Genomic DNA, 27,417 nt, shown 5'->3' with positions numbered 1-27,417 from the left:
CTCTGCCAGGCAATTTTAGATGTTTGTCATTTGTGATCATGATTCATTTTTTTTAATATTATTTTTTACCTATCACCAGTGAGTGGTAGGACAGAGACTGACTTAATGTTTAAGCAATATGTTTGGATCCCGCATGAATCAACGGTCTACATTCCTGAGAGTTTTGCTGTAGCTAAATAGAAAAAAGTCATTTCAAAGTACATATTAGTCTAGACAAGCCAAACCAAAAAGAGTCTATACTCCAGCAGCCAACACTGTAAGCACAATGTATCCACTGATTTAGTTTTACCAAAACATCATAACTTTGTATTAAATTAATATCATTAATTTGAATTGTATTGGCTTTATATTTTTAATTCATATACACGTTATGCTTCTATAGTTATATAAAGCTCTAAGCATAAGGGAAGTTATTCCTAGTTTTATATGGGTACATATAAATGTATAATGTAATAAGAATAAATTTTTAGGTAATATTTAGATAATGTAATAAAAATGAAAACCCTTTAGAACAGATTTGTCTTTGAGTGATATTAAAGATAAACACAGCCAGACATTACTTAAAGTGATGAAAATAGAGTTCATTCAGTAATGACTGACAGTAGGGAAGAGAGCTGAGCTCCATTCTCATATGTGCAGAGGTGACTGGATGATGTAGAGGGAGAATGGGGGAGGGAGGAAAGGATGGGTGTCTGAGCAGAGTCAGGGAAATAAAAAATTACAAAAAGCAGGAAGGAGGTTCATCCATGTGTATCTGGGTTTGCTAACCGGCATATACACAAGTTAGATTCCTCCTCTTCCAGGAGCAGGGGAGACAGGGGCCCTATCTTGAGATGCTGGCTGGGACAAACAGTAAATTCTTTTGGCAGCCGTGAGTTTTCTCAGGTAGGCACTTTAAGGGTCATTCTAAGGGTGTGGCCTGGAGCTGTTAGAAATATGTTAGTATTTGTTCAAGTCTTTATAGAACAAGGTTGAGGCCTAGTCAAGAAGAGGGCTCAGAGGAGCCTGGCTAGAGTTTGGTCAAGAAGAGACTCTGTCAGTGATAGAAAGTAGCAGTATGCCCTCACTTTCTTATGATAAACAGTGACTGCTTTATATTAATTGGTTGAGAGAGTTTGTTTTCAAATCTTAATTGAAAAAAAGAAATTATGCTATTTTGTTTCAGGGCCGAGATCTGGACTATAAAATTCAAGAATATAAAGAAGCTGGAAGAACTTTCCCAGAAGGTCAAATAATAGAATGGTTTGTCCAGCTGTTGCTGGGAGTTGACTACATGCATGAAAGGTATGTTCCTTTGTTACTGCAGGACAGGATATTTTTTTAACGGTCATGTCTGAACTTGAAAATGAAATTTTGGGTGGTAGAATTGAAAGGAAGCAAGACCAAAAGGTAAATGACTGTAGTTGAACATCTATAATATGCTTTTCCATGAGGAAACTGTTGGATGATTATATCTAGATGATTTACTTGAATAGCTTTTAGTTTTGTTGTTGTTCTAAAAATCAACTTGGCCTTGAATATAAGACTATAAGACAGAAACTTATATTAAACACATTTCCTGTATCTGATCATATCCTGTGAATCACAGTGATTCTCAGATACCTTTAGCATGCTATGAATTTATTATATCTTACAATAGGCTTGAGCTATAAATTCCCTAGGATGCTACAAATGAATTGCATGGTCACCTTGGAATGTGTCAGTGCACACTTAGCTGTGTTTGTTTTCCAGTAATTGAGGCAGAAGATATTCTCTGGCTTCAGAGATAAGTTCTCAGACCAAAAGTAAGTTTTGACATGAAATATCTGATAAAGAAGGTCAAAATATATTTTATGACTTCAATTATCTATAATTTATATTTATAATCTCTGACTCAAAAATGTATTTTAAAACTTTTTTATTATTTTTATACAGGCCAAAAGTGAGGAGTTTTAGATGTTAAATGTTTGTTTAATAGGCCCATGAAATTGTATGAACACTTTTTAAAAGATGAACATAAGTAAACGAATAAAAGTAGATACTCTGAGATGTCCATGTAAGCTTTCAACTTAGGAGTGGGCGGAACATGTGGTAACGTTATTCTTGAACAAGAGTGGAAATTTGTAGGGTGCACCAGGGTCTTGCTATCTATGGATGTCATATAGCTTAAAAGTCTCACCTGTGGTTTCTGATCACATAAAAAGTAATTGGGTTACGTTGTGCTTTGCTGTGTAACATCTGAAACACATGCCCAGTGATACAGATAGCCACTGACTTACTGACAACTCATAACAGTCTTTTGAATGTTGTAAAATAATCCAAAGAGACAATGATAAAATAATGTCAAATAATTTTTTCATAAAGTACCCAAAGCTGCCAAATGTAGGACATGCAGTTATAATGGAATTTCTTTTATTCTCTTTACTATTCCATCACATGTTTGTTAGCTTATACATAAGGGAAAACAACACATATAAAGAAGCCAACTTTGGTGGTTTATGTGTTAAATATAAAACTGAAATTTGGTTTAGTTAAGAACACAGATATTTTTGATGCATTTGGCTCTACTTAGTATGAGTTAAAATAAATGAATTTAAAATAGTCCTTCAAGAGACTATTTAAATTGATTTTGACTCCTTTAACACTTAGAGAAAGTTATTAAGTGGAACTAAATATTTGGATATGTGAGGATCTGTGGATCTGAAATACCATTCTTTGTGATTCAGATAAAAATGATGATGCTTCTTATTAATTATGTTATTATAACCAATTGTTATAAAGTTTTTATGTATAGAGAGAGGAATTTCAATTTTATATTTAATGTTATTTTTTTATTTTTTAAATAGTGGTAAATTAAAAATAAGCCTAACTTCAAAGAGCTGTTAGTAAACTAGTAGAGATAAAACATGTACCCAAGTAACTATAAACCATGTATCATGGTGGATAAACAGGATTGAGAGTCTCTGCCACATACTGTATTATGGCCCTGGGAAAGCTGCCTGACCTCTCTGAGCCTTTGCTTCCTCACCTATAAAGTAGGGATAATAATAAGACTCTCCCTGCTTACTTATAGGGCTGTAGCTACTGTGCATTGAGATATTATACATTTAAAAAGTTTGCAAACTGTTAAGCCCTATGTAAATGTCGTTGCCTGTGGTTGTAATTCAACATAGAGATGAGGGCATAGTCACTAAAAGGGCTAAAAAAAATCTCTCTGACAATAAAAAGTGTTGACAAGAATGTCAAACTGCTAAACTCTCTTACATTGCCGTTAGGGTTTAAATTGATTTAACCACTTTGGAAAAATGTTTGCTAGTACCTCAAAAGCTGAACATTCACATACCCTGTGACACAGTTATTCTATTACTGAGATTAAAAATGAGTACCTATGTCTAACAGAAGACATGTACAAAAATGTCTAAGGAAGCTTTATTTGTAATAGCCAAAACACTTAAGAAATGTCCATTTACAATAGAATGGTTAATAAATTATGATATAGTCATTGCAATGGAACACTACTTTGCAATTAAAAAAACAACAACAACAATACAATTGATTAGGATGACCTGGATGAATCTCAGAGACGTGATGTTGGGCGAAGGAAGCCAGATGCAAAAGAATACATACTATATGACTTCATTTAAAAGAAGTTCAAAAACAAGTAAAACTAATCTATGGTGAATCAGAATAGAGATTACTTCTGGAAGGGGTTACAAAGAAACCTTCTGGGTTGTTGGAAATGTTCTATACCTTGATCTGGGTGGAGGAGTTTATATAAATATATAAATTCATTAAGCTTAAGATTTATGCCCTTTAATGTAAATTATACTCTAAAACAATTCATAAGAGCACCAAGAAAAGTACAATTTAAGTGCTATAGGAGAACACAAGAGGGATAATATTTCTATTTGGGAGAATCATTGAAAGCTTTTTAGAAGAAGTGATATTTGACCCAAAGTAGCTTTTGTATATGGTGAAAGATAGGTCAGGGCTTTCCAGGTTTAGAGAGCAAACTGAGCAAAGGCATTGCTGGTAAAACATGGCACTTTCAGAGTGAATGATGAGTGTGGTTTAGCTGGGAAGGCTCTTGGGGTACATGAATGAAGTTGCGAGGAAAGATAGGTTGAGATAAGTTGTAGAGCATTTTATTCTATTTTGTAGTATAGACATTGATACTACAGAAGCCTTTTTTTTTTTTTTTCCCCACAGAAGCCTTTTGAGTGGAGCTATAATATGACCAGATCTTTAGGAAGATTAGATAATAAATTATAGAGGGGAGAGAGGAGAACTTGGGTTATCATTCTGGAATTTTTTATAATATCCACGCAAGAGGTTATAAGAGCTGAACAAAATATGGCAGAAATTGGCAGGATGTGGAAGGGATGAGAGTGAACTTGATGAGTTGAAATATTTGGACTTGATTAAGTAGATATATAAGATGTGATAGGAGAAGGCAAGAATGAACCCAAGGTTCATCACCCAAGGGTGAGCGAGAAGTTGGAAAGACAGGTTTGAAGCAATGACGTTGAGTTTAATTGTGATTAAATATGATGAATGGACTATGGAGAGAGAATGAGAGAAAGAGTTTGAGAGAGTGAGATAGAGAAATCTAGAAATAGAGAAATAGGGATAGAGAGAGAAGGAGAAGGAAGTCAGAAGTAAGAGCCTAGATCTTAGGAAAACATTAAGACTTGTCTGCTGTTTGGGTTCTTCCAATATCAGAACCTTGAAACAAAAACTGGGGTATAGGAAGTTTGTCTAGGAGGTGATCTCGGGAAGCAGAAGCCAGTGAGTGGGGAGAGAGAGTGAGATGGGGAAGTGCGAAAAGCCGTACATGGCACATGATTGAGCTGGTTGCTGCTGTGGGTAGAGGGATATAGAGGCAGCATTCTTCTATATGTTTTTAGGTTTGGGGCTTCTTTTTTACATTCTTTCAGAGCTTTTTTTGAAAATTCTTGCCCGTATATAATTATTGCTTCCTGGCACTATTATGAATTTTCTCTTGAAAAATTTCTTATATTTCTGGGAATCTGGGGTAGAAAGGGGAGGCAGGTATCTCCCCATCTTGATCCACTCTCCAGAATAGTTTTAAATGGGGGAAATGCTATATATTATTCCTGATCATAAATATAGAATCTACTTTTCACTTCTGTTAGTTTTCAATATTTAATTTTTATAGGTCTAAAATATGTTCCCTATAGAAAATAAACTATCTTAATTATTTTTTAAAAAACAATTTAAATCCAAAAGAATGATTCTTTTAACATACACCATAGACACCTATAAATAATGAGGTAAAAACCTAAGAATATTCACAGTTCACTAAAAGATACCTTAAGAATATGGTACTAAAACTTATGCCTGCTGAAGGAAATCATGCTGTATTAACCAAAAAAATCCCAATCTCAGTGACTCCCAACAACCATTTTTTTGCCCACATTGCATGTTGGCAGTTGCTATTCAGCTATGAGTCTGCTCTGCATGTCCTGCCCTTCCAGTACCCAAACTGAAGGAGCAGCTTCTATCTGGGCCATGGTTCTTCATGACAAAAAGAACAGAGAGTTAGTGGAAACACTCTTTGTCTCTTAAAGATTCTGCTCAGATATGACAGTCGCCCTGTCTGCTCACATGCCATTGACCAGAGCAAGTCACATGACCAAGCCCAATGTCAGAGAGGTGGGGATGCTTATTCCTCCGAAAGGGGACACTCACTGTAAGGCATAACAGGTTTGGATATTTTTGGAACAAGAATACAGCCTACCGCAATGTTTCACTCACCTTTTAACTTAAATCTTCCAAACTACAGCCAATATAAATAGATCTGTGTACAAAGCATTATTCCATCCTTTTCCTCAGATGATCTCTAATATGTAGTAAATGTATTTTGAAAAGTACATAGATTGCTTAAAAATGAATTGAAAAGAAAATTACCTTGAAAACAATACATGTAAATAAGTTAGGTTTGGCTCCTCTGTTGCAGATGCCTTGCGAATTATTTTGGTGCCTGTGAAGGTTAATTTTTATGTGCCAATTTGAAGTGCCCAGATTAAACACTGCTTCTGGGCGTGTCTGTGAGGGTGTTTCTAGATGAGATTAGTATTTGAATTATGAACTCAGTAGATTACCCTCTCCAATGTGATTGGACACCGTCCAATCCCTTGAAGGCCTGAGTAGAACAAAAGGCAGAGGAAGCGGGGATTTGCCCTTTTTCCTGCCTACTTGAGCTGGCCATCTCATCTTCTGCCTTTGGACTAAGAAACTTAGACCAGCAACTTTCCTGATTGTCAGGCCTTTAGACTCAGACTGAATTATACCACTGGCTTTCCTGGGTCTCCAGCATGCAGATTGTGGAACTTCTCAGCCTCCATAATTGTGTGAGCCAATTCCTCCTGATAAATCTCTATCTGTATCTGTATCTGTATCTGTATCTGTATCTGTATCTGTATCTGTATCTGTATCTGTATCTGTATCTGTATCTGTATCTGTATCTATATCTGTATCTGTATCTGTATCTGTGTCTGTATCTGTTTCTGTATCTGTTTCTGTATCTGTATCTGTATATCTGTATCTGTATTTGTATCTCTCTCTGTCTCTCTCTCTCACTCTCTGTCTCTATCTCTATCTCCATCTCTATCGCTATCTCTGTTTCCCATTAGTTCTGATTCTCTGGAGAACCCTGATTAATACAATGCAGTAGCAGAGAAGATAAAGAAGACACTGGAAATACTATGAAGAATGGGGTTACAGAAGAAAAGAAGATTTTTTTTTTTTTGACTCCTTTGGAGATTTCCCTGGACTTATTTTTATTTGGTGTATTTATACATTTGTAATATTCTAAATCTATAGCATATGGCATAAACACATATAAATAATGATGCTGAAAGCTGAGAATATTCTCAGTTCGCTGAAAGCTGTCTTGAGAATATAGCACTAGAGTTGCTTCCTCCCCGTGGGCCTGAACCTCTGGTGCACAGACAGATACAAGTTGTTTTTTTTTTTTGTTTTTTTTTTAAGGTGTTTATGTTCTGAGGCTCATTACCAACTCCCTCAGGTTTCCATAGGCTGGTCCAGTGTTTGAGGGACTTTGGAACCTTGGACAAAGCTAGAACCATATTTTCTCTGAAAAGTACAATCCTATATAGCCTTTCTTCTCTCCGGTCCAATTAATTGGCTAATCTTTGAAACATCATCTCTGGATGCCACAGCAGAACTAGGCATGAGGGAACTCCTTAGGGGCAGAGACAATGTCTTGTTCACCTTTTGTTTGTTTGTTTGTTTGTTTGTTTGTTTGTCTCCAGTGCTAACACAGAAACCACAAAATGAAGGAAAACAAACAAACCAAAAACCCTCCCCAACTCGTTTCTGTTGAAGAGGGTCATTCAGATAGCATAGATTTTTTAAGATGGATGGAACAGCCTCTGTGCAGAGAGCCTGTTTGCTGGTGACCTGGAGGCCTTGCTGATTTTGGCTTTCACAGGGGTGGAGAGATCAAGGCAGGGGTACTTTCCTAAGATGACTGCCTCATCACCTAACAGCCCACACATTTCCTCAGCCAATATTGTGTTAAAATGACTAAATATTCCATGAAATGTGTCCTGAGAGATTTATTTTTAATGTAGTGAGGCTCCCAGAGAAAAGGCCTACTTGTGAATTCAGGTCAGTAAATATGTCAGGGTATGCAGGTGTGCTACCCAAGGTTTGAAGATGGAAAAGCAAAAAGAAGTTGCGGCATCTGTGGTTCTGTTGGAGATTCCTGCTTTTGCTTGGTTCCCACTTCTTGAGGATGTCCTGAGGTCACTTTTTTCAAGGAGACCCCATTCCAGTGCCGGGTATAGGCAGCTCCTACTCTGTTGGCAATAGCTACATGGTGAAGACCTGATTCAACCCCTGACTTACAACACGGAGGGCTCCTCGTGGTCATAAAGGCCCACAACACAGATGAGGAAGCCAGACAGGTGCCTCAGAGTCTAGGATGGAGGCCACATGGCAGAGACAGCAACGGCAGCTGCCTGGGCCATGCATCACCAAGGAGTCATTGTTTGTGCCAGAACCTTTGGCAAGGAGAGTTTGCGTTCCACCCTGAGACCCTACTAGATGAAGGGAGACGTGTAGGGAAGGGAGCTGATGTGTAAGAAACTATTTAAATAAGGGCTTAAAGAGAGATGAAGGTTACATTCTCCATACCTTCTCCACAGCCCTACCTCAGGCTGGGGGCCTGCTCTATCTGCCTGCACAGACTGTTCTTCACTCTGCTGTGGTCCTGGAGGCTAGAGGATGTAGAAAATGTCCTGATGGAGGAGACAGAGGCAGGAGTTGACCACACCTGTCATCTAATCTGAACCAGGTCATATAATTCTTTGGGGCATCATGAAATTTAGAAATGAGAGGCACCTACCACTCCTAGAGATATGGTGAAAGAGATTTCTGGTTTATTCTTAACTCTGTAGAGGCAGAGGTTAACTTGAATATTTTTGTCCAGAAGAGATGCAGATAACTTATTTTCAGTAGAACAGATACCCCTGGAAATGTGGTTTAGGGCCCTGTAAGGTATTAACAAGTTTTGTGTCTAACCCAGCAGTCATATCCTCCTATAAATACCCTCGCTTATCAAAAGGTTCTTTGACTCATTTTCAACATCTTACTAGTTCCCTTGTTAATTAGTGAGTTGAATAAAATCCTTGACATGTGTTCATTTTATATTTTCATGATATTTATAATTTTATCTTTTTGAAAATTATACTTTTGGCCAGAATTTTGTCCCACCACATTCCTAAGCCAGTCACCCCTAAAAGGAAAAGAGATTACCTCAATTTATTCCTAGACTCTCCTCCACAGTCATTTTCTTTCCCCCGCACTGCCTTCACCTACAGGGGCTGAGGAAGGCTCAGCCTCCCCAGGGCTTGTGGGCTTCTGATGGCAAGGGAGAAGAGCAGGAGAATGGTCACTGGGAAGCCCTCAACAGCTCCTGCCCTACCAAGTGAACCCCAAGAGTGGGCATAGAGGTGGCCAAATTTTGTTCATCCTTTGTCGTTAAATATAATTGTTTTCATTTTGACCATTACGTAGTCAACCGCACACTCATGCACAGCCCAGCTCCAGATGTTGTGGGAATAGAAGAAGGCAGCAGAGAATATTGATTAAATGCAAAGTGTCTGTTGTTTTTAAGTTAATAAATGAGCGCCACCAAATAGTATTTATCCTTCTGCCAAAGATAGTGTTTTTAAAATCAACATACATTTATTGAACATCTATCATGAGTAAAACAGACCTAGGTGTGAATAGTGGTTTGTACAGCCAAACAGACCTGTTTGTACTCACAGGCTGTATGACCTTAGGCAAATTGCTCAGCGTTTCTAGGTGTCAATTTCCTCATCTCCAGATTGGGCATAAAAATAGTAGCATAGTGCTTTAGATTATAGCGTCTGGGGTTATTTGTCCTCAGATGAAGTGGCCCAGACTTGTGTTGTCCAGTTTTATTCTTCCCTTTTCTCTTCACTCTTGAAAGAATGTTTATTCTGCTCTAATTCTCTGAAGCTTTAAAGAGGGTAAAGATTATTTGAATTAGAAGAAACTCCTGCCATTATCCCTAATTCTTCACTTTGTGTACTGTTCAGATTCCATTCCCTTTTTGAGTGTGTGTCCATTTGTCTACTATGGGGTAAAGTAGATGGAGTCTGTGATTGGCTTTTCTTTGGCTCTGCACCTCAGGCATGATTTGCAGCTTTGCTCTGGAGGGCTGAGGTCTGATCACTGTACCAAGGTAACATTATGACACTAGTATTATCATTAATCGTAATGGTTAAAAAAAAAGAATTATTTCTATAACTTGGTATTGCTGGTATTAACTAATAATAGTACAATTTTGTGGCCGTAGAGAAATTTCCATGTGACATGGTGAATGTCTGTATTGATAACCATTTATAATTATAAATTATAGTTATTTGTGTACTTTTCTGTCTTCAACCTGATTGTAAGCATTATGGGATACATGACCTTGTCTTATGAACCTTTATATAGTTCTCACATTATATAGTACAGCACATAGCATGTAGTCGGTGCGTATTATTTTTTTGGATTAATGAATAAGTCCCACAGATAGTATTTATCTTTGTGCCAAAGACAGTGTTTCTAAAATTAATATACATTTATGAAGCCACTAGCATGAGAAAAGAACTGCGTGGAAGAGAAAAAGATGATATAGACCTGGCCTGAGTTTTTCCTGAGGCTGCCAGAGGCATTGGTAGGGCCAGCTCTCACAGTCTCTAATAAGCCACAGTCTCACAGTCTCTAGTAGCATTTTAGACTCTATTCTGGAAGCAGTGCAGAGCCATGGAAGGTTTGAAAGTTGGGGGTTCAAGAGCAGATTTTCATTTTATAAAGCCAGGTCTCTGTTCTCAGCTTAAGTCTCAGGAATATTATTCCCAAATGGGAGTCTTCTATTTAGGCCTGGTGATTAGATATACTATACTAATTGATGCCTATTATAATCATGAGTTGTTAGCAATATCCTTTGTTCGTGAAGTCAGAGAATTATATAGTCCATTTTAGAAAGATGTGAATCAAAAATAGTTTGAAAAGTTTAGGCATATGTAAACCTACCAATCTCATTAAACATTTACGGTATTATAGAAGATAGTGCAGGCAGGCAAGATATTATTGACCTTGTAGAGTTTATAAGTTAGCAAGAGTGGTTGGTCAGCTGTATAATATGATGTCAAAAGAACAGAAGTGGTAGAGCATTGTCTAACTTGCTGATAGTAGTAGGAATGGTGGTTAGGAATTAGGAGAAAGTGATGACAGATTTCATTTTCTAAGCTTGGGCCTTTAGGAGACACAGCCTGGGGCAAGGATTGAAATGTCCGATACCTTCCTTGCCAGGTGTAGACCCAGGGTGGTGAGAATGAGGACAAATTGAAGCAAGGCAAGGATGTGAAGCAAAGTGAAGTGGTGTGTTATTGTACTTGCCATCACTTCACCAGTAGCTGGAGAGAGACAGTAGCAGGTTGCTTGGCAGGGACATTTGCATGGCTTATAGGCACATGGGCTGCCTGACTTGGGGAGAGAAAGGAGGGAAAATGCTTCTGCTTATCTTCTTTCTCCTCTTGTCTCTCACTGGTTCACCCCAAGGGAGGTAACTCCCTTGCACTTTCAGGTTGCATCATCTAGTTCCTTACTTTGCCACTTGGGATGCTAGATTCCAAGTCTTGTGGTGCGGTGTTTTATTCTAGCCCAGCTGTGGCAAGACCCAGAGGGCCTGGCGCTCCCAGGCAAGTGACTGAGTGACCTCTTGTACCAGAGGTGGGTGGCATTTTTGGAAGGAGGGAGATAGGGGACTCCAAGGAGGTACATGAGGCTTGTATTCAGTATGATCCTGAAGAACAGATAGGATTCTGACAGGGATGATAAAGATGATAGAGGAAGACATTTTAATATGAGCAGCGACATAGCGGAAGAAACATGTGTGCTGCATTTAAGATAAAGCAAGTGCTACATTGGCTACAATGGAGATATGACAATTGCTTGTGCCAGATTTTTTTGGCTTATAAATGAATTCTTGATTTTTTTTTTCCCCTTTAAAAGTTATGCTAAATATATAACTAAATGTTTATTCCTTTGTTAGATTGTTCCCATGAATAAATTAACCACCTGGAAAAAATCCTTTGTCAGGCCATTTCTTACAGATGTATAAATAGGTGGAAGAAGAGGCTGGAAATGGAGGACTCCAAATGCTAGGCTGTCCTTGATTCAGCCAACACAGGGTCAGGAGGATCCTGAGCAGGAAGTGGAGTGTGTGAGAGTGAGGCGGAAGGACGGTGAGGTTTAAACCACTCCCAGTAGTTCAGTCTTGTTTCTCTTGAAGTAATCTGTATGACTCAGTGGTCTGTTTTCACTCTTCATCATTCATCTTTTGTTGATAGCCTCACACAGACTTTCCTTTTTGATATATTGATAACAATAGCAACATGAGCAATAACAAGAACAAGCATCATAACCATGGCTCATTCATATTTCTGCTCTAATGTCATTCTCTGACCACCAGTCTAAACTAGCATCTTCCTACCCCGATTATCCCCTTATTGCTTTATTGCTTTAATGGCTTCGATTGTTAGCTGACATCATATTATATATCTGCTCATTTCGTTGTTTTCTGCCTATTTACATTACCAGAACAAAGCTTAATGAACACAGAGAATTTGTCTTTCCTGATCCGTCATTGCCAGTGTCTGGCATTGTACTAAGCACTGTATTGTATTCTGATTTCGTTTCACTGAGGTCACAGAGTGTGTGGACTATATGGTGCTGATTCTTTGTAATGGGGATTAGTTCATTGCCGATTTTGCAAGTATCTCGTGTGTGCCTGAAAGGAGATGAGTTTTTAAATTTGTTGGTGTAATATTTAATTTATATAGATTAGTTCAAGATAATTTTTCAGATCTGTAATTGCATTGCTAAAATCTATATCCTTTTAGTGTTCTCTATACAGCTGTGGAAGATGGTAGATTTAATGTGATATAAGCTTACTCCATTGTCATTGGAAGCTGAGGTTTTATTCTTGAGTTTTTAATCTCAATAATTACATTCCACGCCCCCCCCAGGAATTCTATTTGGTTGCTCTCAAACCAGCATTATGTTTTTAAAGACAATATCCTGTTTTTACTTAATGTTTTCTATTCCTTTGTTTATGATTATAATCATTTAAAATATACTTATTTTATAGTTTGAATTCTATTAGATTATCTGAAATTCTCAGGGGTGTAATTTCACTATATGTTATTTGCTGACTCTGTTTGCCTTTGCTTCTGCCAGATGCCCCAAGAGAGTATTAGCAGCTGAGGACCAATTTTTATGTTAATTTCTTGGCTTTAGAATTTCTGAGGCCATATAGGTATTGCATATTTGAATCCCAAATGTGAGCAAAGACATATGGTTACAAACTATGAAAGAAGATATTTTTTTTCTCTACTCAGAGTTCAGACCTATATAGATAAGCTTTCTTGTCATTTCGTTTACTCGTGAGTGAATGCATGGGCTCAGTGTCTTGGCTCTTGTTGCCATGAGGCCATTAAAGCCGGTTACTGAGACTAGCACAGTCCCCTAGGGCAGCTGAGAAATTAGCACCTACTATCCACTTTGAATTTCAGTTTTCTTTTTGTATTATCCTTGGGGATTTGCCTTATTTTCTTGCGGGCTCAGCTGGGCATGTGTGAAGATATTTGTATACTTTATTCAACATTTTTAGGTGTTTTTATGCAAAAGTTTTCAAGTTGTCCAGTTCTCCATAATTCCAGAAATAAAAGTCTTAACTGACATAATTTACATTGATAGTTTATAGTAAGACTTAATAAATGTTATTAATTATTACATTTCATCATCTATATTATTATTTCCACAAATATATAAAACCCAAACATTTGGATTATAATATGTATAATAGATTATTTTTATATATCATATATAAAATATAATAGATTATATATAATAGATTATAAAGCTTTATGATAATTGGTCTAAAACCAAGTGTATGGTTTTTATATGGTTACTATGTAGATCATGCTTTAAAAATGCAATAAAGCCTGGCCTATTGAAGTAGTTGAAACCATATCACTCTTTTCGCAATTACAGGTTCCCCTGACTTAAAGCAACAAACACAAAAACAAAAAAACCTCCTATTTCCTCAAGGAAACAAGAAAATGCGGCTTTGTAGCTTTTAAACATTTAAAAGTATGTCTATGAGAGTATATATTTATATGTGAATTACTTCACATATACCCATATATATTATTTATATTAGTATCTAAAGTTTTTACATTTTGCATGAATTTGCATCTTTTTTTTTTTGCCTTTTTGTAGGAGGATACTTCACCGAGACTTGAAATCAAAGAATATATTTCTGAAGAATAATGTACTTAAAATTGGTAAGATTTTTTAAAGTACGCATTCCAAAAACATTGAAGAGTATATTCTTGATGTTATCAACATATCGAGTTTAAGTATATAGTATCCAGAAGTGTTAGAGTAATCATTGGTTTATTTAAACTTCTCAAATTTTTGTTCTTATTTGATTGGGGCCAACAAAACCAAATTATTTTGTTTCTCATTATCTGACATAAACTAAGGTATAAGACACTTCCTGCTTACTTTGTTGATTCAACTAATATTTTTTGAGTTTCTGCTCCATGCCAGACACTTTGCAAATGGTTAGACTTGTTTAACTAGTTTAATTAATTACTACAGTTTCCCCCCACCCCCGCCCACCATTATTTTCTCACAGGCAATTAGCAGTTATCACAGTTTATGAAAATGTTGACAAAATGGCTTCATTAATCTTTAGCTCTCCTTCAGAACTGTACCTCCATTCATAACAGTTACTGGATTATTTAATCTTCATGTAAGATGTTTTTAGAGACAGAAGGCATAAAAGCATGTAACTAGTCAGGCAAGTAGAGAGAAGCTGATGGATTCAAATTTTTATAGTCAAGTTCTCAAAAAGTCTCAGGCATTTTATTTAAAATTTTTTCATTACTGTAAACGAAGAACGAATTCTCCCTTCTCAGATGAAATTGCCAATGATTATATTCAGCCCTTCCAAAATCATTCTGTTTGTTGTTATTCAGACTTGAAATATCTTTTTGTTTCAAGTTGTTGGTTCTTCACAATTCCAGAAATAAAAAGCTTTGGTTTACATAATTCAAAATCTTCTTTCTCTTATAAAGCTTATGTTTTTAAAGCCATTACCAGCATTATATAATTTAAAATACATCATTTTTTTAAAATGGTATTAATCAATGCATATTAAAATTATCAAGGTGGATACTCAGTTGTTAATTTTCAGGGCTGGTTTTCATTGTTTTAAAATATTTATAAAATTTAATTGTTATTTCAAGGAGATTTTGGAGTTTCTCGACTTCTGATGGGATCCTGTGATCTAGCCACCACTTTAACTGGAACTCCCCATTATATGAGTCCGGAAGCTCTGAAACACCAAGGCTACGACACAAAGTCAGACATCTGGTGAGTGGGCAGTGGGCTAGTCCAGATGACTTATTCATCTGCTACCCTGGGAGAATAATGCATTTTGGTTTTAGGCTCATTTACTTACTTCATCTACTGACATTATTCCTTTGAAATATGAATAACTCTGTGACTAAAGTAAAAGGTTTTTGGCTTTGGAACTTGATGAATTCCATTAAATTGACTTCAAAAAGTCCCTTTATTCATAGATTAATTTGTTGGTTTGGAGTTTTTCTTCTTGAGCCACAATAAAAAGTTCATAATGTATCATAAACACTAAATTTTAATAGGTTTCTGCTAACCTATTAAAACATTTGTAATCCTAAGCACTGTGCTTTACTTTGTTTTAAGATTAACTTCCACCTCTTTGGGGAAATGAACAGCTCTTCATTATATTTTTTTCCTGTTGCTTTTAAGAATTTTTGCTAAAGATATTAGCTTTGAGGGTAAACTTAAATTTAAAACATTCTGGGTTTTCAGTAATAAATTCATTTGATATTCCTCAGTTTCTTTGAGCTCTTGAACCAAAGAAATTTCTCCTTCCTCATCATGGAACCAGTTTAAATCTCAGTGCAGAAGCCATGTGGAAATTTGTATTCTGTTGTTAACAATAGATCTTGTTTGGGGAAAATTTCTTTTCCTTTAAAGAAGAATCTTACATAATTTGTAGTTAAGTGTTGAAAGGACAAACTAGCTGAGAGCTTGTTAATTAAGTAAACAGTTAGCGTATGTAACTCAAGTAGTTCTGAGCTTTCAAAGATGAGTCGTGTGAAAGATTATGCCCTCTTCATTTTTCTAAAGAAGATAAAGTTGAAAGTTACCTCTTCTCTGATTATGGAAAAGTAAATACAACGGGAATAGGCCTTGGGATTTCCATAAGGATCATGACTCCTGCTTTTGTTCCGGTGTCCAAGTGGGAGAGAACACTGTCAAGACTGGGTCTGGCTATGGCACATTCCCATCCATCCTGTCCCTTCAGTTCACTCTTGTGATTATTCATTCTTAGGGTCTTCAGTGGAGGTTTTCATTGTTAGCTTGATTCTGCCCTGGTGATTTTTTTCCAATTCACTTACCATCTTTCCTCTAATAAAACCTTCCCCATCCCCTCCAAAACAAAACAAAAACAAAACAAAACAAAAAAATAGAAAAAAAATACAAAGGTATATTTAAGGAATGAGTTTCTTTAAATTTTGCTTTATGGAACATCTACTATTTGCCAGCGATTACAGAAAATCAAAAGTGAAAGGATTTCTGCGCCTCAGAAGGGGTCTTCTTGTTCTTTTTGGAGTACCTTTCAACACATTGAGAAAAATTAGTTCTTGGGTTTTGGATTGAATATGAGTTGCATACCTACATCTCTCTTCACACTTAATTTTTAAAAATTGTTATGGGCATTTAAAAATAGATTCAAATATATAATTTCTTCATGATTGGAGATTACCTAGTCTCCCCAGATGATGTTACATCATCTCATTTGGATTAAGAGTAAATTAATTTATGAAGCCCATCATTTAAGCCTTTGAAATTACATGTAGCAAGAAAGCTAGCTCTTTTTGACATGTATCTACATTCTGCTTGACAAATCAGCTGTATGTCTTGTGGGAAACAGGCAACAGAACCCACAGAGAGGACTAAAGCATAGTATCTTTTTGTCGCAGTTGTATGTCTTCTTTTTTAAAGAACTGCTCCTACTATTGTGTAAAGAATTACAGGAATATCAGAAAGTATTGCTTATAATGGTTTAGGCTTACAAAAATGATATATGACTAAAGCAAAATGAACTTTATCTGACTAAGACAAAACTTTAAAAAGCCAAAATTTCCCAAATATAACAATGCCGGAGAATTTTAATGTATTTTTTGCAAGCATCAGGTCAGTCTCCTTGTGGAGATTATTAGCTATTCAGCAGGTACAAGCTAAGGATTTATCATTGTCCTGACTCCAAATAACTACCTTATTATGAATTTAGTAATTACCTTGGTTATATCTGAATTAAAACAAGCTTATCTGGTAATGAAATTTCTACTGCCAAGCCTAAAGTGGAAAGAATAACATAGAACTATTAATTATACTGGAAGACACATAAGTGTGATGAGTAATAATTGGGAGACACTCTTAGAAAAATTGGATAAGATGGGGTTGAGAATTTTTCTCTGAATTTCAGTATGTAACATCTGTTTACTGTAAAATACTCTCAGGATTGGAAGCACTTGTGAATAACTGACAAGTGTTTTGCTCTAGGACTAATAGCTATACATATTACATTTATAATGCTTAAAGAATAAGTGGTATATTATTCATTATATTTTCATCTGTTAATGTTTGCCAATTTGTGACTTTATCCTCTTCCTTCAATCTGTTAAACCACTTAGGATTCATTTATTTATAGCAACCAAATAGAGGAAGTCTCTCTCTTAAAAATGAGCTAGGTTCTAAAAATTTGTAAATAGTTATTTAGAAAGTTAGGAGGATTAAGTTCTCTGAGGATAATAGTTGGAACATGGTTGATTTGTATAAAAAACTGGTGAACACTCTTTTCTCCCACAAGAAAAATATATGAGTTGAGTTCCTCGGCTAGCTCTATAAATTGATTGAACTATTAATAGTCAAACTTTATTATTTTGATAGAGAAACGAAGAAAGATTGGAATAATGGTACTGTCAACATAATATTTCATTGTTAGTCTTATCTATCTTGTTGTGAGAGGTCAATTATGTAGCTCTTCGATCTTGTGGTCCTGTATTCTTTGAGCAATGTAAGTGGAATGAATGGTAGTGGGAATAGTAAGAGTGTCAGAGTGTACTGTGAAGCTGTCAGCATTTTGTTCAGAGATTTGGTATGCGGGTGGCTGGGTAGGGGACATGGGACTTTCCTTTTCTCTCACCTCATGTTCAGTTACTAATGGTGTGCTACTAATTCTACTGCCTAGAAATCTTTTCAACCAACCTTCTCTTCTAAACTTCTTCTCCCGTTGTCTTTGCCTTTGCCCCTATCATTTTTCTTCTGGAATTCTTCAATATCTTTCCACTTTCTCTAGCTTCCTACATTTAATCCATCATCCACAATACAACCAGAGTAAAATTTGTAAAATAAGGACCTAATTATTTGACTTCTCAGCTTTAAATCCTGCCATTACCAAGAAAGTCATGCACAAACACCTTTGCATGGAAAGTAATCCTTGCTTCTTTCCAGCTCCCCTCTCCTGCTACTTTCTTTCCACATGCATCAAGAGCTCCAGAAAACAAGCCCATTTTCTGCTGAAGGATTTAGGAAAGGGAGAAGAAATACAGGCCAACCTGGCAGCAGTTCCTATAGCTAATGTGGGGCCTGCAAGTAGCTGGTAGCCAACAGTTCCATCAACTGCTTCTTGGTGAGGGAAGCTCTGGAGCAAGAACACCCATTTCCCTTACCTGCCCATGATCTGGTCAGTTCTTGTGTGGGTTCAGAAGCAAGCTGTTGAACAGGGGACTGATGTCATTATTTTCACTCAGTAGGAGCTGAAGTAGGAAAATATTTTAGTCAAGTGTAGTAGATTTGGGTATTAATATCTTTTTTCAATGATTACTATAAAATGATTGATATAAATTCTGCATATAATATCAGTCTGGTCTAGTCAATTATTTAAAAGGTTATAATACAACCACAGCAACAGAATCAGAAATAGCTATTCTCTGTGGAGTGCTTACTCTGTGATTGACAGTGTGCTAATAAGTGCTTTATGTACCTATTCACGTACCTATTTGTTACTCCAAGAAATAATCATACTATATACGATTTTATAAACCTGTTTTATTTCACTAGCAGAATGAAACATTGTTCTGCATCAAGAAATTATATGTACATATCATAAATTTTTGCATAGTATTCTATATCTAGACACAATAATTTATTTGAGACTTTAAGGTTTTCTATCAAGATTTTTTTCTTTGTCATTGTCTTTTAGCAACTTTACCACAGTATATCTGGGTGTGATTTGCATTTATCATACTTGTCCTTAGTTGAGCTTCTTGGACATGTAGATTAATATATTTCATCAAATTTGGGAAATTTTCAGCCATTACTTGAGTATTTATTCTCCTCCTTTCTCTCTCTCCTCTCTTTTTGGTATTCCCATTATGTGTATGTTGGTCTACTTCATGGTCTCCCATATTTCTCTGAGGTGTTGTTCATTTTTCTTCATTCATTTTTCTCTCTTCTTCAGATTGCATATTTGTCAATCTATCTTCAAGTTCATTGATTCTTTCTTCTGCTAGTTAAAATCTAATTTCGAGCCTCTCTGGTGAGTTTTTTTTTAATTTTCATTATTGTACTTTTCAATATATTATTCAATATTGTACTTTCCAGGATTTCTATTTGGTGGTTTTTATAATTCCTGTCTTTTTATTGATATTCTCCATTTTTTTGTTTATTTTCCAGTATAGCCATGACTTTATTCTTTTGTTTTTTAAAATAATTTTTTGTTTTTTAATTACAATTGACATACAATATTATATTAATTTCAGATGTACAATATAGTGATTAGACACTTCTATCACTTATGAAGTGATCACCCCGATAAATCTAGTACCCATCTGGCACCATACATAGTTATTACAATATTATTGACTATGTTCCTTATGCTATACTTTATATCCCCATGACTATTTTATAACTACTAATTTGTACTTCTTAATCCCATTCCCTGTTTCACCCACCCTCCTACCACCCCTCCCATCTGTCAACCATCAAAATGTTCTCTGTAACTATGAGTTTGTTTCTCTGTTGTTGGTTTGTTTCTTTTATTCTTTAGGTTTCTCATGTAAGGGAAATCATATCGTATTTGTCCTTCTCTGTCTGACTTATTCCACTCAGCATGACACCCTATAGGTCCATTCATGTTGTTGTCGATGGCAAGATTTCATCCATTGATGGATACCCAGGTTGCCTCCATATCTTAGCTATTGTAAATAATGCTATAATGAACGTATAGATTCACATGTCCCTTTGAAGTAGTGTTTTAGATTTCTTCGGATAAATACTCAGAAGTGAGATAACTAGGTCCTTCTTTGTCTCTTGTTATAGCTTTTGTTTTAAAGTCTATTTTGTCTGGTATGAGTATTACTACCCCAGCTTCTTTTTTAAAAAATTTATTTACATTACATGAAGTATCTTTTTCCAACCCTTTACTTTCAATCTGTGTGTATCTTTTGATCTGAAGTTACTCTTTTGTAGGCAGCGTATGTAAAGGTCTTGTTTTCTTATTCATTTTGCCATCCTGTCTTTTGATTGGAGCATTTAATCAATTTAAATGTAAAGGAAATGTTGATAAATACTTAGTTATTGCCATTTTATTATTCATATTTTTAATCTTTTTTTCTTTCTTCTTCTTAAAGAAGTCCCTCTAACATTTCTTGTAGTATTGGTTTGGTATCCATGAACTCCCTTAGCTATTTCTTCTCTAGGAAGCTCTTTATCTTTCCTTCTAGTCTAAATTATAGCTTTGCTGTGTACAGTAATCTTGGTTGTAGGTTCTTGTTTTTAATCATTTTGAACATTTCATGCCAATCCCTTCTGGCCTCCAAAATTTCTGTTGAGAAATCCACTGACATTCTTATGGGAGCTCCCTTGTAGGTAACTAACTGCTTTTCTCTTGCTGTTTTTAAGATTCTCTCTTTGTCTTTAACCTTTGGCATTTTAATTATGATGTATCCTGGTGTGGGCCTCTTTGGGTTCATTTTGTTTGGGACTCCTGGAGCTTCCTGGGTTCGTATATCTATTTTCTTCACCAGATTAGGGAGGTTTCCCATCATTATTTCTTTAAATAGGTTTTCAATTCCCTGGTCTCTCTCTCCTCCTTCTGGTATCCTAATGGTGCAAATGTTGGTACACTTGATGTTATAGAATTCCCTTAAACTATCCTCAATTTTTTAGACTCTTTTTTTTTTTTGCTATTCTGATTGGGTGTTTTCTGCTTCCTTATCTTCTAAATTGCTGATTCAGTCCTCTGCTTCGTCTAATCTACTGTCAATTACCTATAATGTATTCTTCATCTCAGGTTTGTATTCTTCATTTCTGATTGGTTCCCTATAATGTTTTTTATGTTTTTTGTTTCTTTGTCAAAGTTCTCACTGAGTTCATCTGCTTTTCCCCTAAGTTCATTGAGCATCCTTATAAGCAGTGTTTTGAACTGTGCATCTGGTAGATTGCTTCTCTCCATTTTGTGTTTTTCAATCTGAAGTAAGTCTCTTGTAGGCAGCATGTGTTTAGTTCCTTTTCTGGAGCTTTGTTTTATTTTTTCATTTGGGACATGTTTCTTCATCTCATCATTTTGGCTTCTTCCCTGTGTTTGCTTCTGTGTATTAGATGGGTCTGCTATGTCTTCCAGTCTTAGTACAGTGGCCTTTTGTAGGTGTCCTGTGGAGCCCAGTGGCACAATCTCCCTGGTCATCTGAGCTGGGTGCTCCAGGTATGTCCCTTTTATGGACTGTGTGTACCCTCCTGTTGTAGTCGAATCTTGGTTGCTGTTTGCATGTCAGTGGGAAGGATTGACCCACAGGCTGATAGTTTGTGAGGACTGGCTAGTGATGACAGTGGAGGAACAATTGTGCAGGGGCTGACCCTATGGAGCAGGATTCACTTTATCAGGACTCTGGGGCCTGCCCAGTTTGCCCTTTGGGTGTGTCATTTGTGGAGGTGGCCATGTGGCGTGCTGGTGTGGTCTAAAGCCGCTACCTGGCGTAATGGCTCCAGGGCCTCCCAGGAGGGGCCCTCACAGGCTAAGTTCAGATGCCACCTGTGCCTGCCCAGGGCCACCTGGCATGAGCCACCAAGCAATCTGCAGGTGGCTGCTGGGCTTAGAGGTGCCTCGAGTGTCCAAGCCAAGAACTGAGGCTGGCCACTACTAGTGCCAGGCCTGGGGCTGCTCGGCAAGAGGTATGGAGCGAGCTGAGGCTAGATGCTGCTTGTTTGGCTTTTGTGAACCTTTGAGAGATTTTAGGAAAGTCCACAGAATGAACCAAGACAGGTCGTTTGTATGTAAAAACCTCTGGAAGTGGCTTGGTTGGGCCTGCAAGTTGCATGGGGTAGGGGCTTAGGGAATCACTAGGATTAGGTGAACTGTGTTTGCTAGGTTGATTGAGACTCAGATATGATGGCCACCTGCATCTGCACACTGGGTTGGGGGAGGGCTCAACAAAGAAACAATGGATTCTGCCAGCATATCGGTCTGGGAGAAAGCTGCCCCTCTATCCCTTGCCCTGAAGCCAGACAATCTAGTTCCTCCCCTTCGTCTCTGGTGCCTTTCAAGCTCCTGCATCAGTGCTGGAGCTCAGAGTGTGTCCATCAGTGAGTAAGTTTGTATGAGAGCCCTTTAATAGTAACAACAGAGATGCCAGCCACCTTCCATCTCACTTCGCCACAATCTCAGCCAGAAGTTGTGGGAACTTCTCTTCCCGGCCCTGGAACCCTGGGCTGGGGAGCCCAGTGTGGGACTACGTCTTTTTCCTAGATATCTCTCCTGATTTTTAACTGCCGCACACAGGTATGGGACCAGCCAGTTTTGTGTCTATACCTCTCCTGCCAGTCTTGATGTGGCTTCTTCTGTATAGCCTTGGTTATAGGACTTCTGTTCAGCTAGACTTCAGGCAATTCTAATTGATGATTCTTCTGTAGTTTAGGTGTAATTTCGATATAATCGTAAGAAGAGGCAAGCACAACATTTTCCTACTCTACCATCTTGACTGGAAATCTTGATACTCTTCATTTGATGTGACATTTTTATCATACTTTACTTCTTTAAACATGATTTCCTTTACTTCTTTAAACATATTTATAACGGCTACTTGAGAGTCTTTGTCTATTAAATCTGACATCTTGGACCCTCTCAAGTAGTTTCTGTTGCCTGCTTTTCCCCCAATATATGGACCATACTTTCCTGTTTCTTTGCAAGTCTCATAATTGGTAAAAACTGGACATTTTATATAATATATTGTAGCAACTCTGGACACTTATTCTCCCCACTTCCCCACCACTCTGGGGCTTGTCGTTTGCTGGTTTATTCATTTAGTTACATGAGGCTATTTTAGTGAAATCTATTTCCCCTTCAGTGTGGAACCTCTGGTTTGTTCCTCAGAGAGTATAGCCTTGGGTATGAGCACAGTTAACATTTGGAGAACTGTAGTTTAGCAGGGCTCTGTGACTGTCAAGGCTCCCTATTTTCTCAGTTCGGACATGTCTGTTGGTATCACACTCAGCTGTTAGCCTCCACTAATTGCCAACTAATTGCTCTATTCTTTTTCAATGATGCTCTGGGGCATAAATTGCTCTCCAGTCTTTTTAAATTAAGTTTTAGCCTTTTTGCAAAGGTAGTTTTTGAGGTCTGTCTTTGAAATTTGAAGTTTGGCTCTTCTTAGCTGATCTTTCCCTGGTTCTCTCTGGTAAAGTAGCTAGCCTATGATTTAACTTATTGTTTTCATAGAGGTACCAGTCTACTCCTAATTGCTTGCCACCCAAATCTCCATTGTTTTGTGAGCTTGAATTTGGGCTTGAGTTTGCTACACTTTGTTCCCAAAATAGTCAGTCCTTTTGGGGAGAGCTTCTGAACTCTCTTTTGTTATGGTCTGCCTCAGCCCTGGGCAAGATCTCTGAGCTACTGCTCTGGAGGTGGGGATAATGACCCATTTTCCTTATAATGACACTCCTGCTTATGAGCAGGGTACTGGGAAGGGGAAGTAGCCTCTGTTGTTTTTTTTTTTTTTATTTTCTCCTCTTGCTCCTTTGATCTCTCTAGCCTTCTCTCTCTCCCCATTTTGGTTCTATCTTCAGTTCTTCCATTGGCCAAATTCTTATGGTATGGAGGGCATGGGACCACCACTGGAGATGAGATGACCTTCTTTCAAATATAATAAAACTCAGTTGTAGAAGAAAGTAATTAAAAAGAGCTAGTGTGAATAGGATGAAATTCACCCAAACTTTGTTTCATAAATGTTATAATCATCTCCAAAACATAATAGTATACTGGGATGATAAGGTAGAAGGAGCACATTCACTTTTCCTCTCAAATATTCTTTTAAAAATTCATTTGTTCACATACACTAGCCACATTTCAAGTGCTCAATGGCCACATGTGGCTACTAGTAATTGTGTATAGAAACAGAACATTTTCGTCATTTCAGAAAATTCTATTGGACAGTTCCGAGCGTTAGGCTTTACCCTGGGGTTATCTTGCATTCACCCAGGTTTTGGATTGGGCAGATCCCTTACCAGTTTCAGCTGCTATTCTTAGATTGGCCCACTGTGCTTTTCAGTGAGTACTTTTTAGCTATTTTGTAGCTCTTCTGTTTTGGGATCCATCAATCACTTCACTGATTCCCTCTGCTTCTTCTCATACAGATACTGATAATGTGCAGGTCACATGATGATTGTTCTTTGTCTTCACTTGCTTGTATTTTGAGGTTTGAGGGTACACCTTGTCACATCTAACTTTGTTGAAAATGTTGGCCATAGTTTTTGGTTTTGCTGTCTAGCTGCTCTATTTTACACAGAGATTCATGGAAGATCCAGAAAATATGCTTCTAATGTAGCTGCTGTTTTCTCCAAAATACTCAGAAAGCATTTTAACAAAACCCTTGCATGATTTGTATGTATGTTAAAGCTCGGGAAGAACTGATAGAGGTTCTAGGACATGATAGGCCCTTAATAAACTGTTGCTAATATAATATTGCTTCTTAAGTATTAATTGAAGCAGCCAATGTCTTTAGATGTCATTATATTTAGATGGAGTTTATGTTGACATTCAATTCCACCTAAGTAAAGACTTTTCTTTAGGAGATAACACACTAAAGCAAACCCCATTACTCTTGTATTAACTTTCTGTTACTCTATATTTATTCAACTGCTTAAATTATGTATACTTTTTTCAAGGTGGATGGCAGGATGATCCTCGATTACATCAAATAAAAATATATATTATCTAGAAGATCAGTAAAGCTGTGCCAACCAATCAGTCATGCATTGCTGTGGGGTAGGTTTCTCTTTGTAGAGTCTGAGCAGAATTCAAAGGGTAAACTTAGTTATCTTGAGACAAGATAAAGTTTGAGTTACATTTGCAATTCATTATCAACCTGTGCTTCAGAAATCCTCTGGGCACTTCTGGTCCACTTGGACAGATGGCAAGTGTATGGAGTTCAGGTGTAATTTGTTTCACATGCACCTGATCCCAGCCTTCCCGTTCACTGCTACATTCACTCCCTTGGGGACTTATTTGCTTCCTTCACAGATGGCTGTATTTTAGAAAAGAAAAAGAATGCAAATCATAGACTTCTGAGTAAAATGCACCTCTCATTTGTTTTTTTCCAACTTGCCTCTCCAGCCCCCTTCCTCACTTTCATATTGCCAGATTTAAGACCTGAGAGTCAAATAAGAGAAAAATCTTCAAAAAAGGATGGAAGTGGTGAGTTTGAGATGATATAATTATTCCCATATAGAAATGTCTGGTTGGAAATTAGAGAAAATAAAAACAATAGGTACATAGATGTATAGTTACTAGAAAAAGAAGTATATATAGTAGATAGATTTTTAAAACTTAGGATAATAAAAAATCTTTCACCCCAAGTGTCATGCTACTTTTATAATCAAATTGTCTCATATTTCAGTTACCAGCATCCATTCCAGGCAAGTACATTGGGGCCATAGCAGGTCTCTCTCCATAAGTTACTGAGTGATAAATGAAGTTTCTATGTGCTCAAATGGAAGTACCTGTCACTAGATCAAAGCGAAATGGGTAAAGGGAAAGCAGCGTGCCTTCAGTGTAGCTGAGAGGATTTCTAAAAAAGAGTAGTTATATCAAAATTAATTAATTATTGAGTTAGCCTTTAATTGTTCCATAGTCTGGTTAACCAAGTGATTTCATGTTTTTATAACCTTAATATAGTTGACCCTTGAGCATCATGAGTTTGAACTGTGCAAGTCCACTTATATGTGGATTTTTTCAATAAATACATATTTATAACTTTCTTAACATTTCTTTTCTCTAGCTTTCTTTATTATAAGAATACAATATATAATACATATAAATATAAAATATGCATCAGTCAAGTGTTTATGTTATCAGCAAGGCTTCCTGTCAATACACTATTAGTAGTTGAGTTTTCAGGGAAATCAAAGTTGCATGCGATTTTTGACTGCATGGGAATTGGCACCTCTCACCCCCAAGCTGTTCAAAAGTGAACTGTATATTCATCAAATATGGCTCAAGTAGAGTTATGTCTCCATAAAACCAGGGTTTGACATCATGATCAACTCACTGTGTTGCTCATTTTCCCTTTTTTAAATTGGATTCTATCCTTTTCTTATTGATTCGTGGTAGTTTAATTAATTCATTATATATTCCAGATACAAGTCTTTGATGGGTATTTGAATTGTCTTCTCCTACTCTGTGTCTTCCTTTTAACTTTCCTAAAGGAATCTTTTCATTAATAGAAATTTGTAATATTAATGAAGTCCATTTTATTAGTCTATAACTTTATTGTTAGTGCTTTCCACATTTTAAGCCTTTGACTCTTCCGTTTTCTTTTAAAAATCTTTATGAGTATATTTTTCACAGTTAGATCTACCTATAATTGATTTCTGTACATGTATATGTTGTGAGATGAGTCCACTTGCATTATTTTCTATTTGACTATTTAGTTGGCCAGCATAATTTGTTTAAAAGATCTCTACCACAATACAGTTTATCTTTGTATTAATCAAGTGATTGGAATATGTGCGGATCTGTTTTTGAGTCCTCTGTTTTGTTCCATTGGTCTATTTTTTCATCTTTGTCAATATTGCACTTTCATGAGTAATATAATTTTTAAATAAATCTTGTTATTTGGTTATAGAAGACTTCCAAATTTGTTCTTCTTCAGTGGCCTTGGCTATCATTTTCCTTTGCATTTCTGTGTAATTTTTACATTCAGACTGTTAATTCCTGTAAAAAAAAAAAGTCTGCTAGAATTTTGTTTAATATTACATTGGGTCTATAGATCATTCTGGAAAAAATCATCAACTTCTTCATAATATTGAATCTTCCCATCTGTGAATGTGGATCTATCCCTTTCTACCCCACTTCCCCATTTTTTAAATTTTTTTAGGTCTTCTTTAATTTCTCTTAACACTATATTGTGGTTTAAAGTGTAGGGTCTTGCACATCTTTCACTGGTTTTATTCCTAAGTATTTGATGTTGTCTGATGTTAATGTAAATGACATTTTTAATTTCATTTTTAAAATATGCCTGTTGTAGGCTTATAGAAACGACCTTTAACATACACAATCATATTGAAATGCTTAATGTTGTCTTTTCTATTCTTCATGTCTACATATTTTTTAACTTTTTCTGGCCTTATTTTTTTGAGCAGCCACCTACATTCAATATTCAATAGAAATGGTGATGGTAAGCATCCTTATCC

General features: G+C 36.6%; 1 protein-coding gene across 1 annotated transcript in view; it reads left to right on the top strand.

The window, feature by feature from the left end:
• The window catches only part of NEK11 (NIMA related kinase 11), a 225,262-nt gene that overhangs the window by 54,533 nt on the left and 143,312 nt on the right, over positions 1-27,417 (top strand). Inside the window, exons 4-6 of the mRNA XM_023527662.1 lie at positions 1,166-1,284; positions 13,831-13,895; positions 14,865-14,991. Coding sequence (XP_023383430.1) covers positions 1,166-1,284; positions 13,831-13,895; positions 14,865-14,991 — 311 coding nt within the window. The remainder of the gene's footprint in view (positions 1-1,165; positions 1,285-13,830; positions 13,896-14,864; positions 14,992-27,417) is intronic.

The sequence above is a fragment of the Pteropus vampyrus genome, unplaced genomic scaffold (genome assembly GCF_000151845.1).
Source record: "Pteropus vampyrus isolate Shadow unplaced genomic scaffold, Pvam_2.0 Scaffold1, whole genome shotgun sequence".
Classification (NCBI taxonomy): Eukaryota; Metazoa; Chordata; class Mammalia; order Chiroptera; family Pteropodidae; genus Pteropus; species Pteropus vampyrus.
This window is presented reverse-complemented; position numbering and strand designations above follow the sequence as displayed.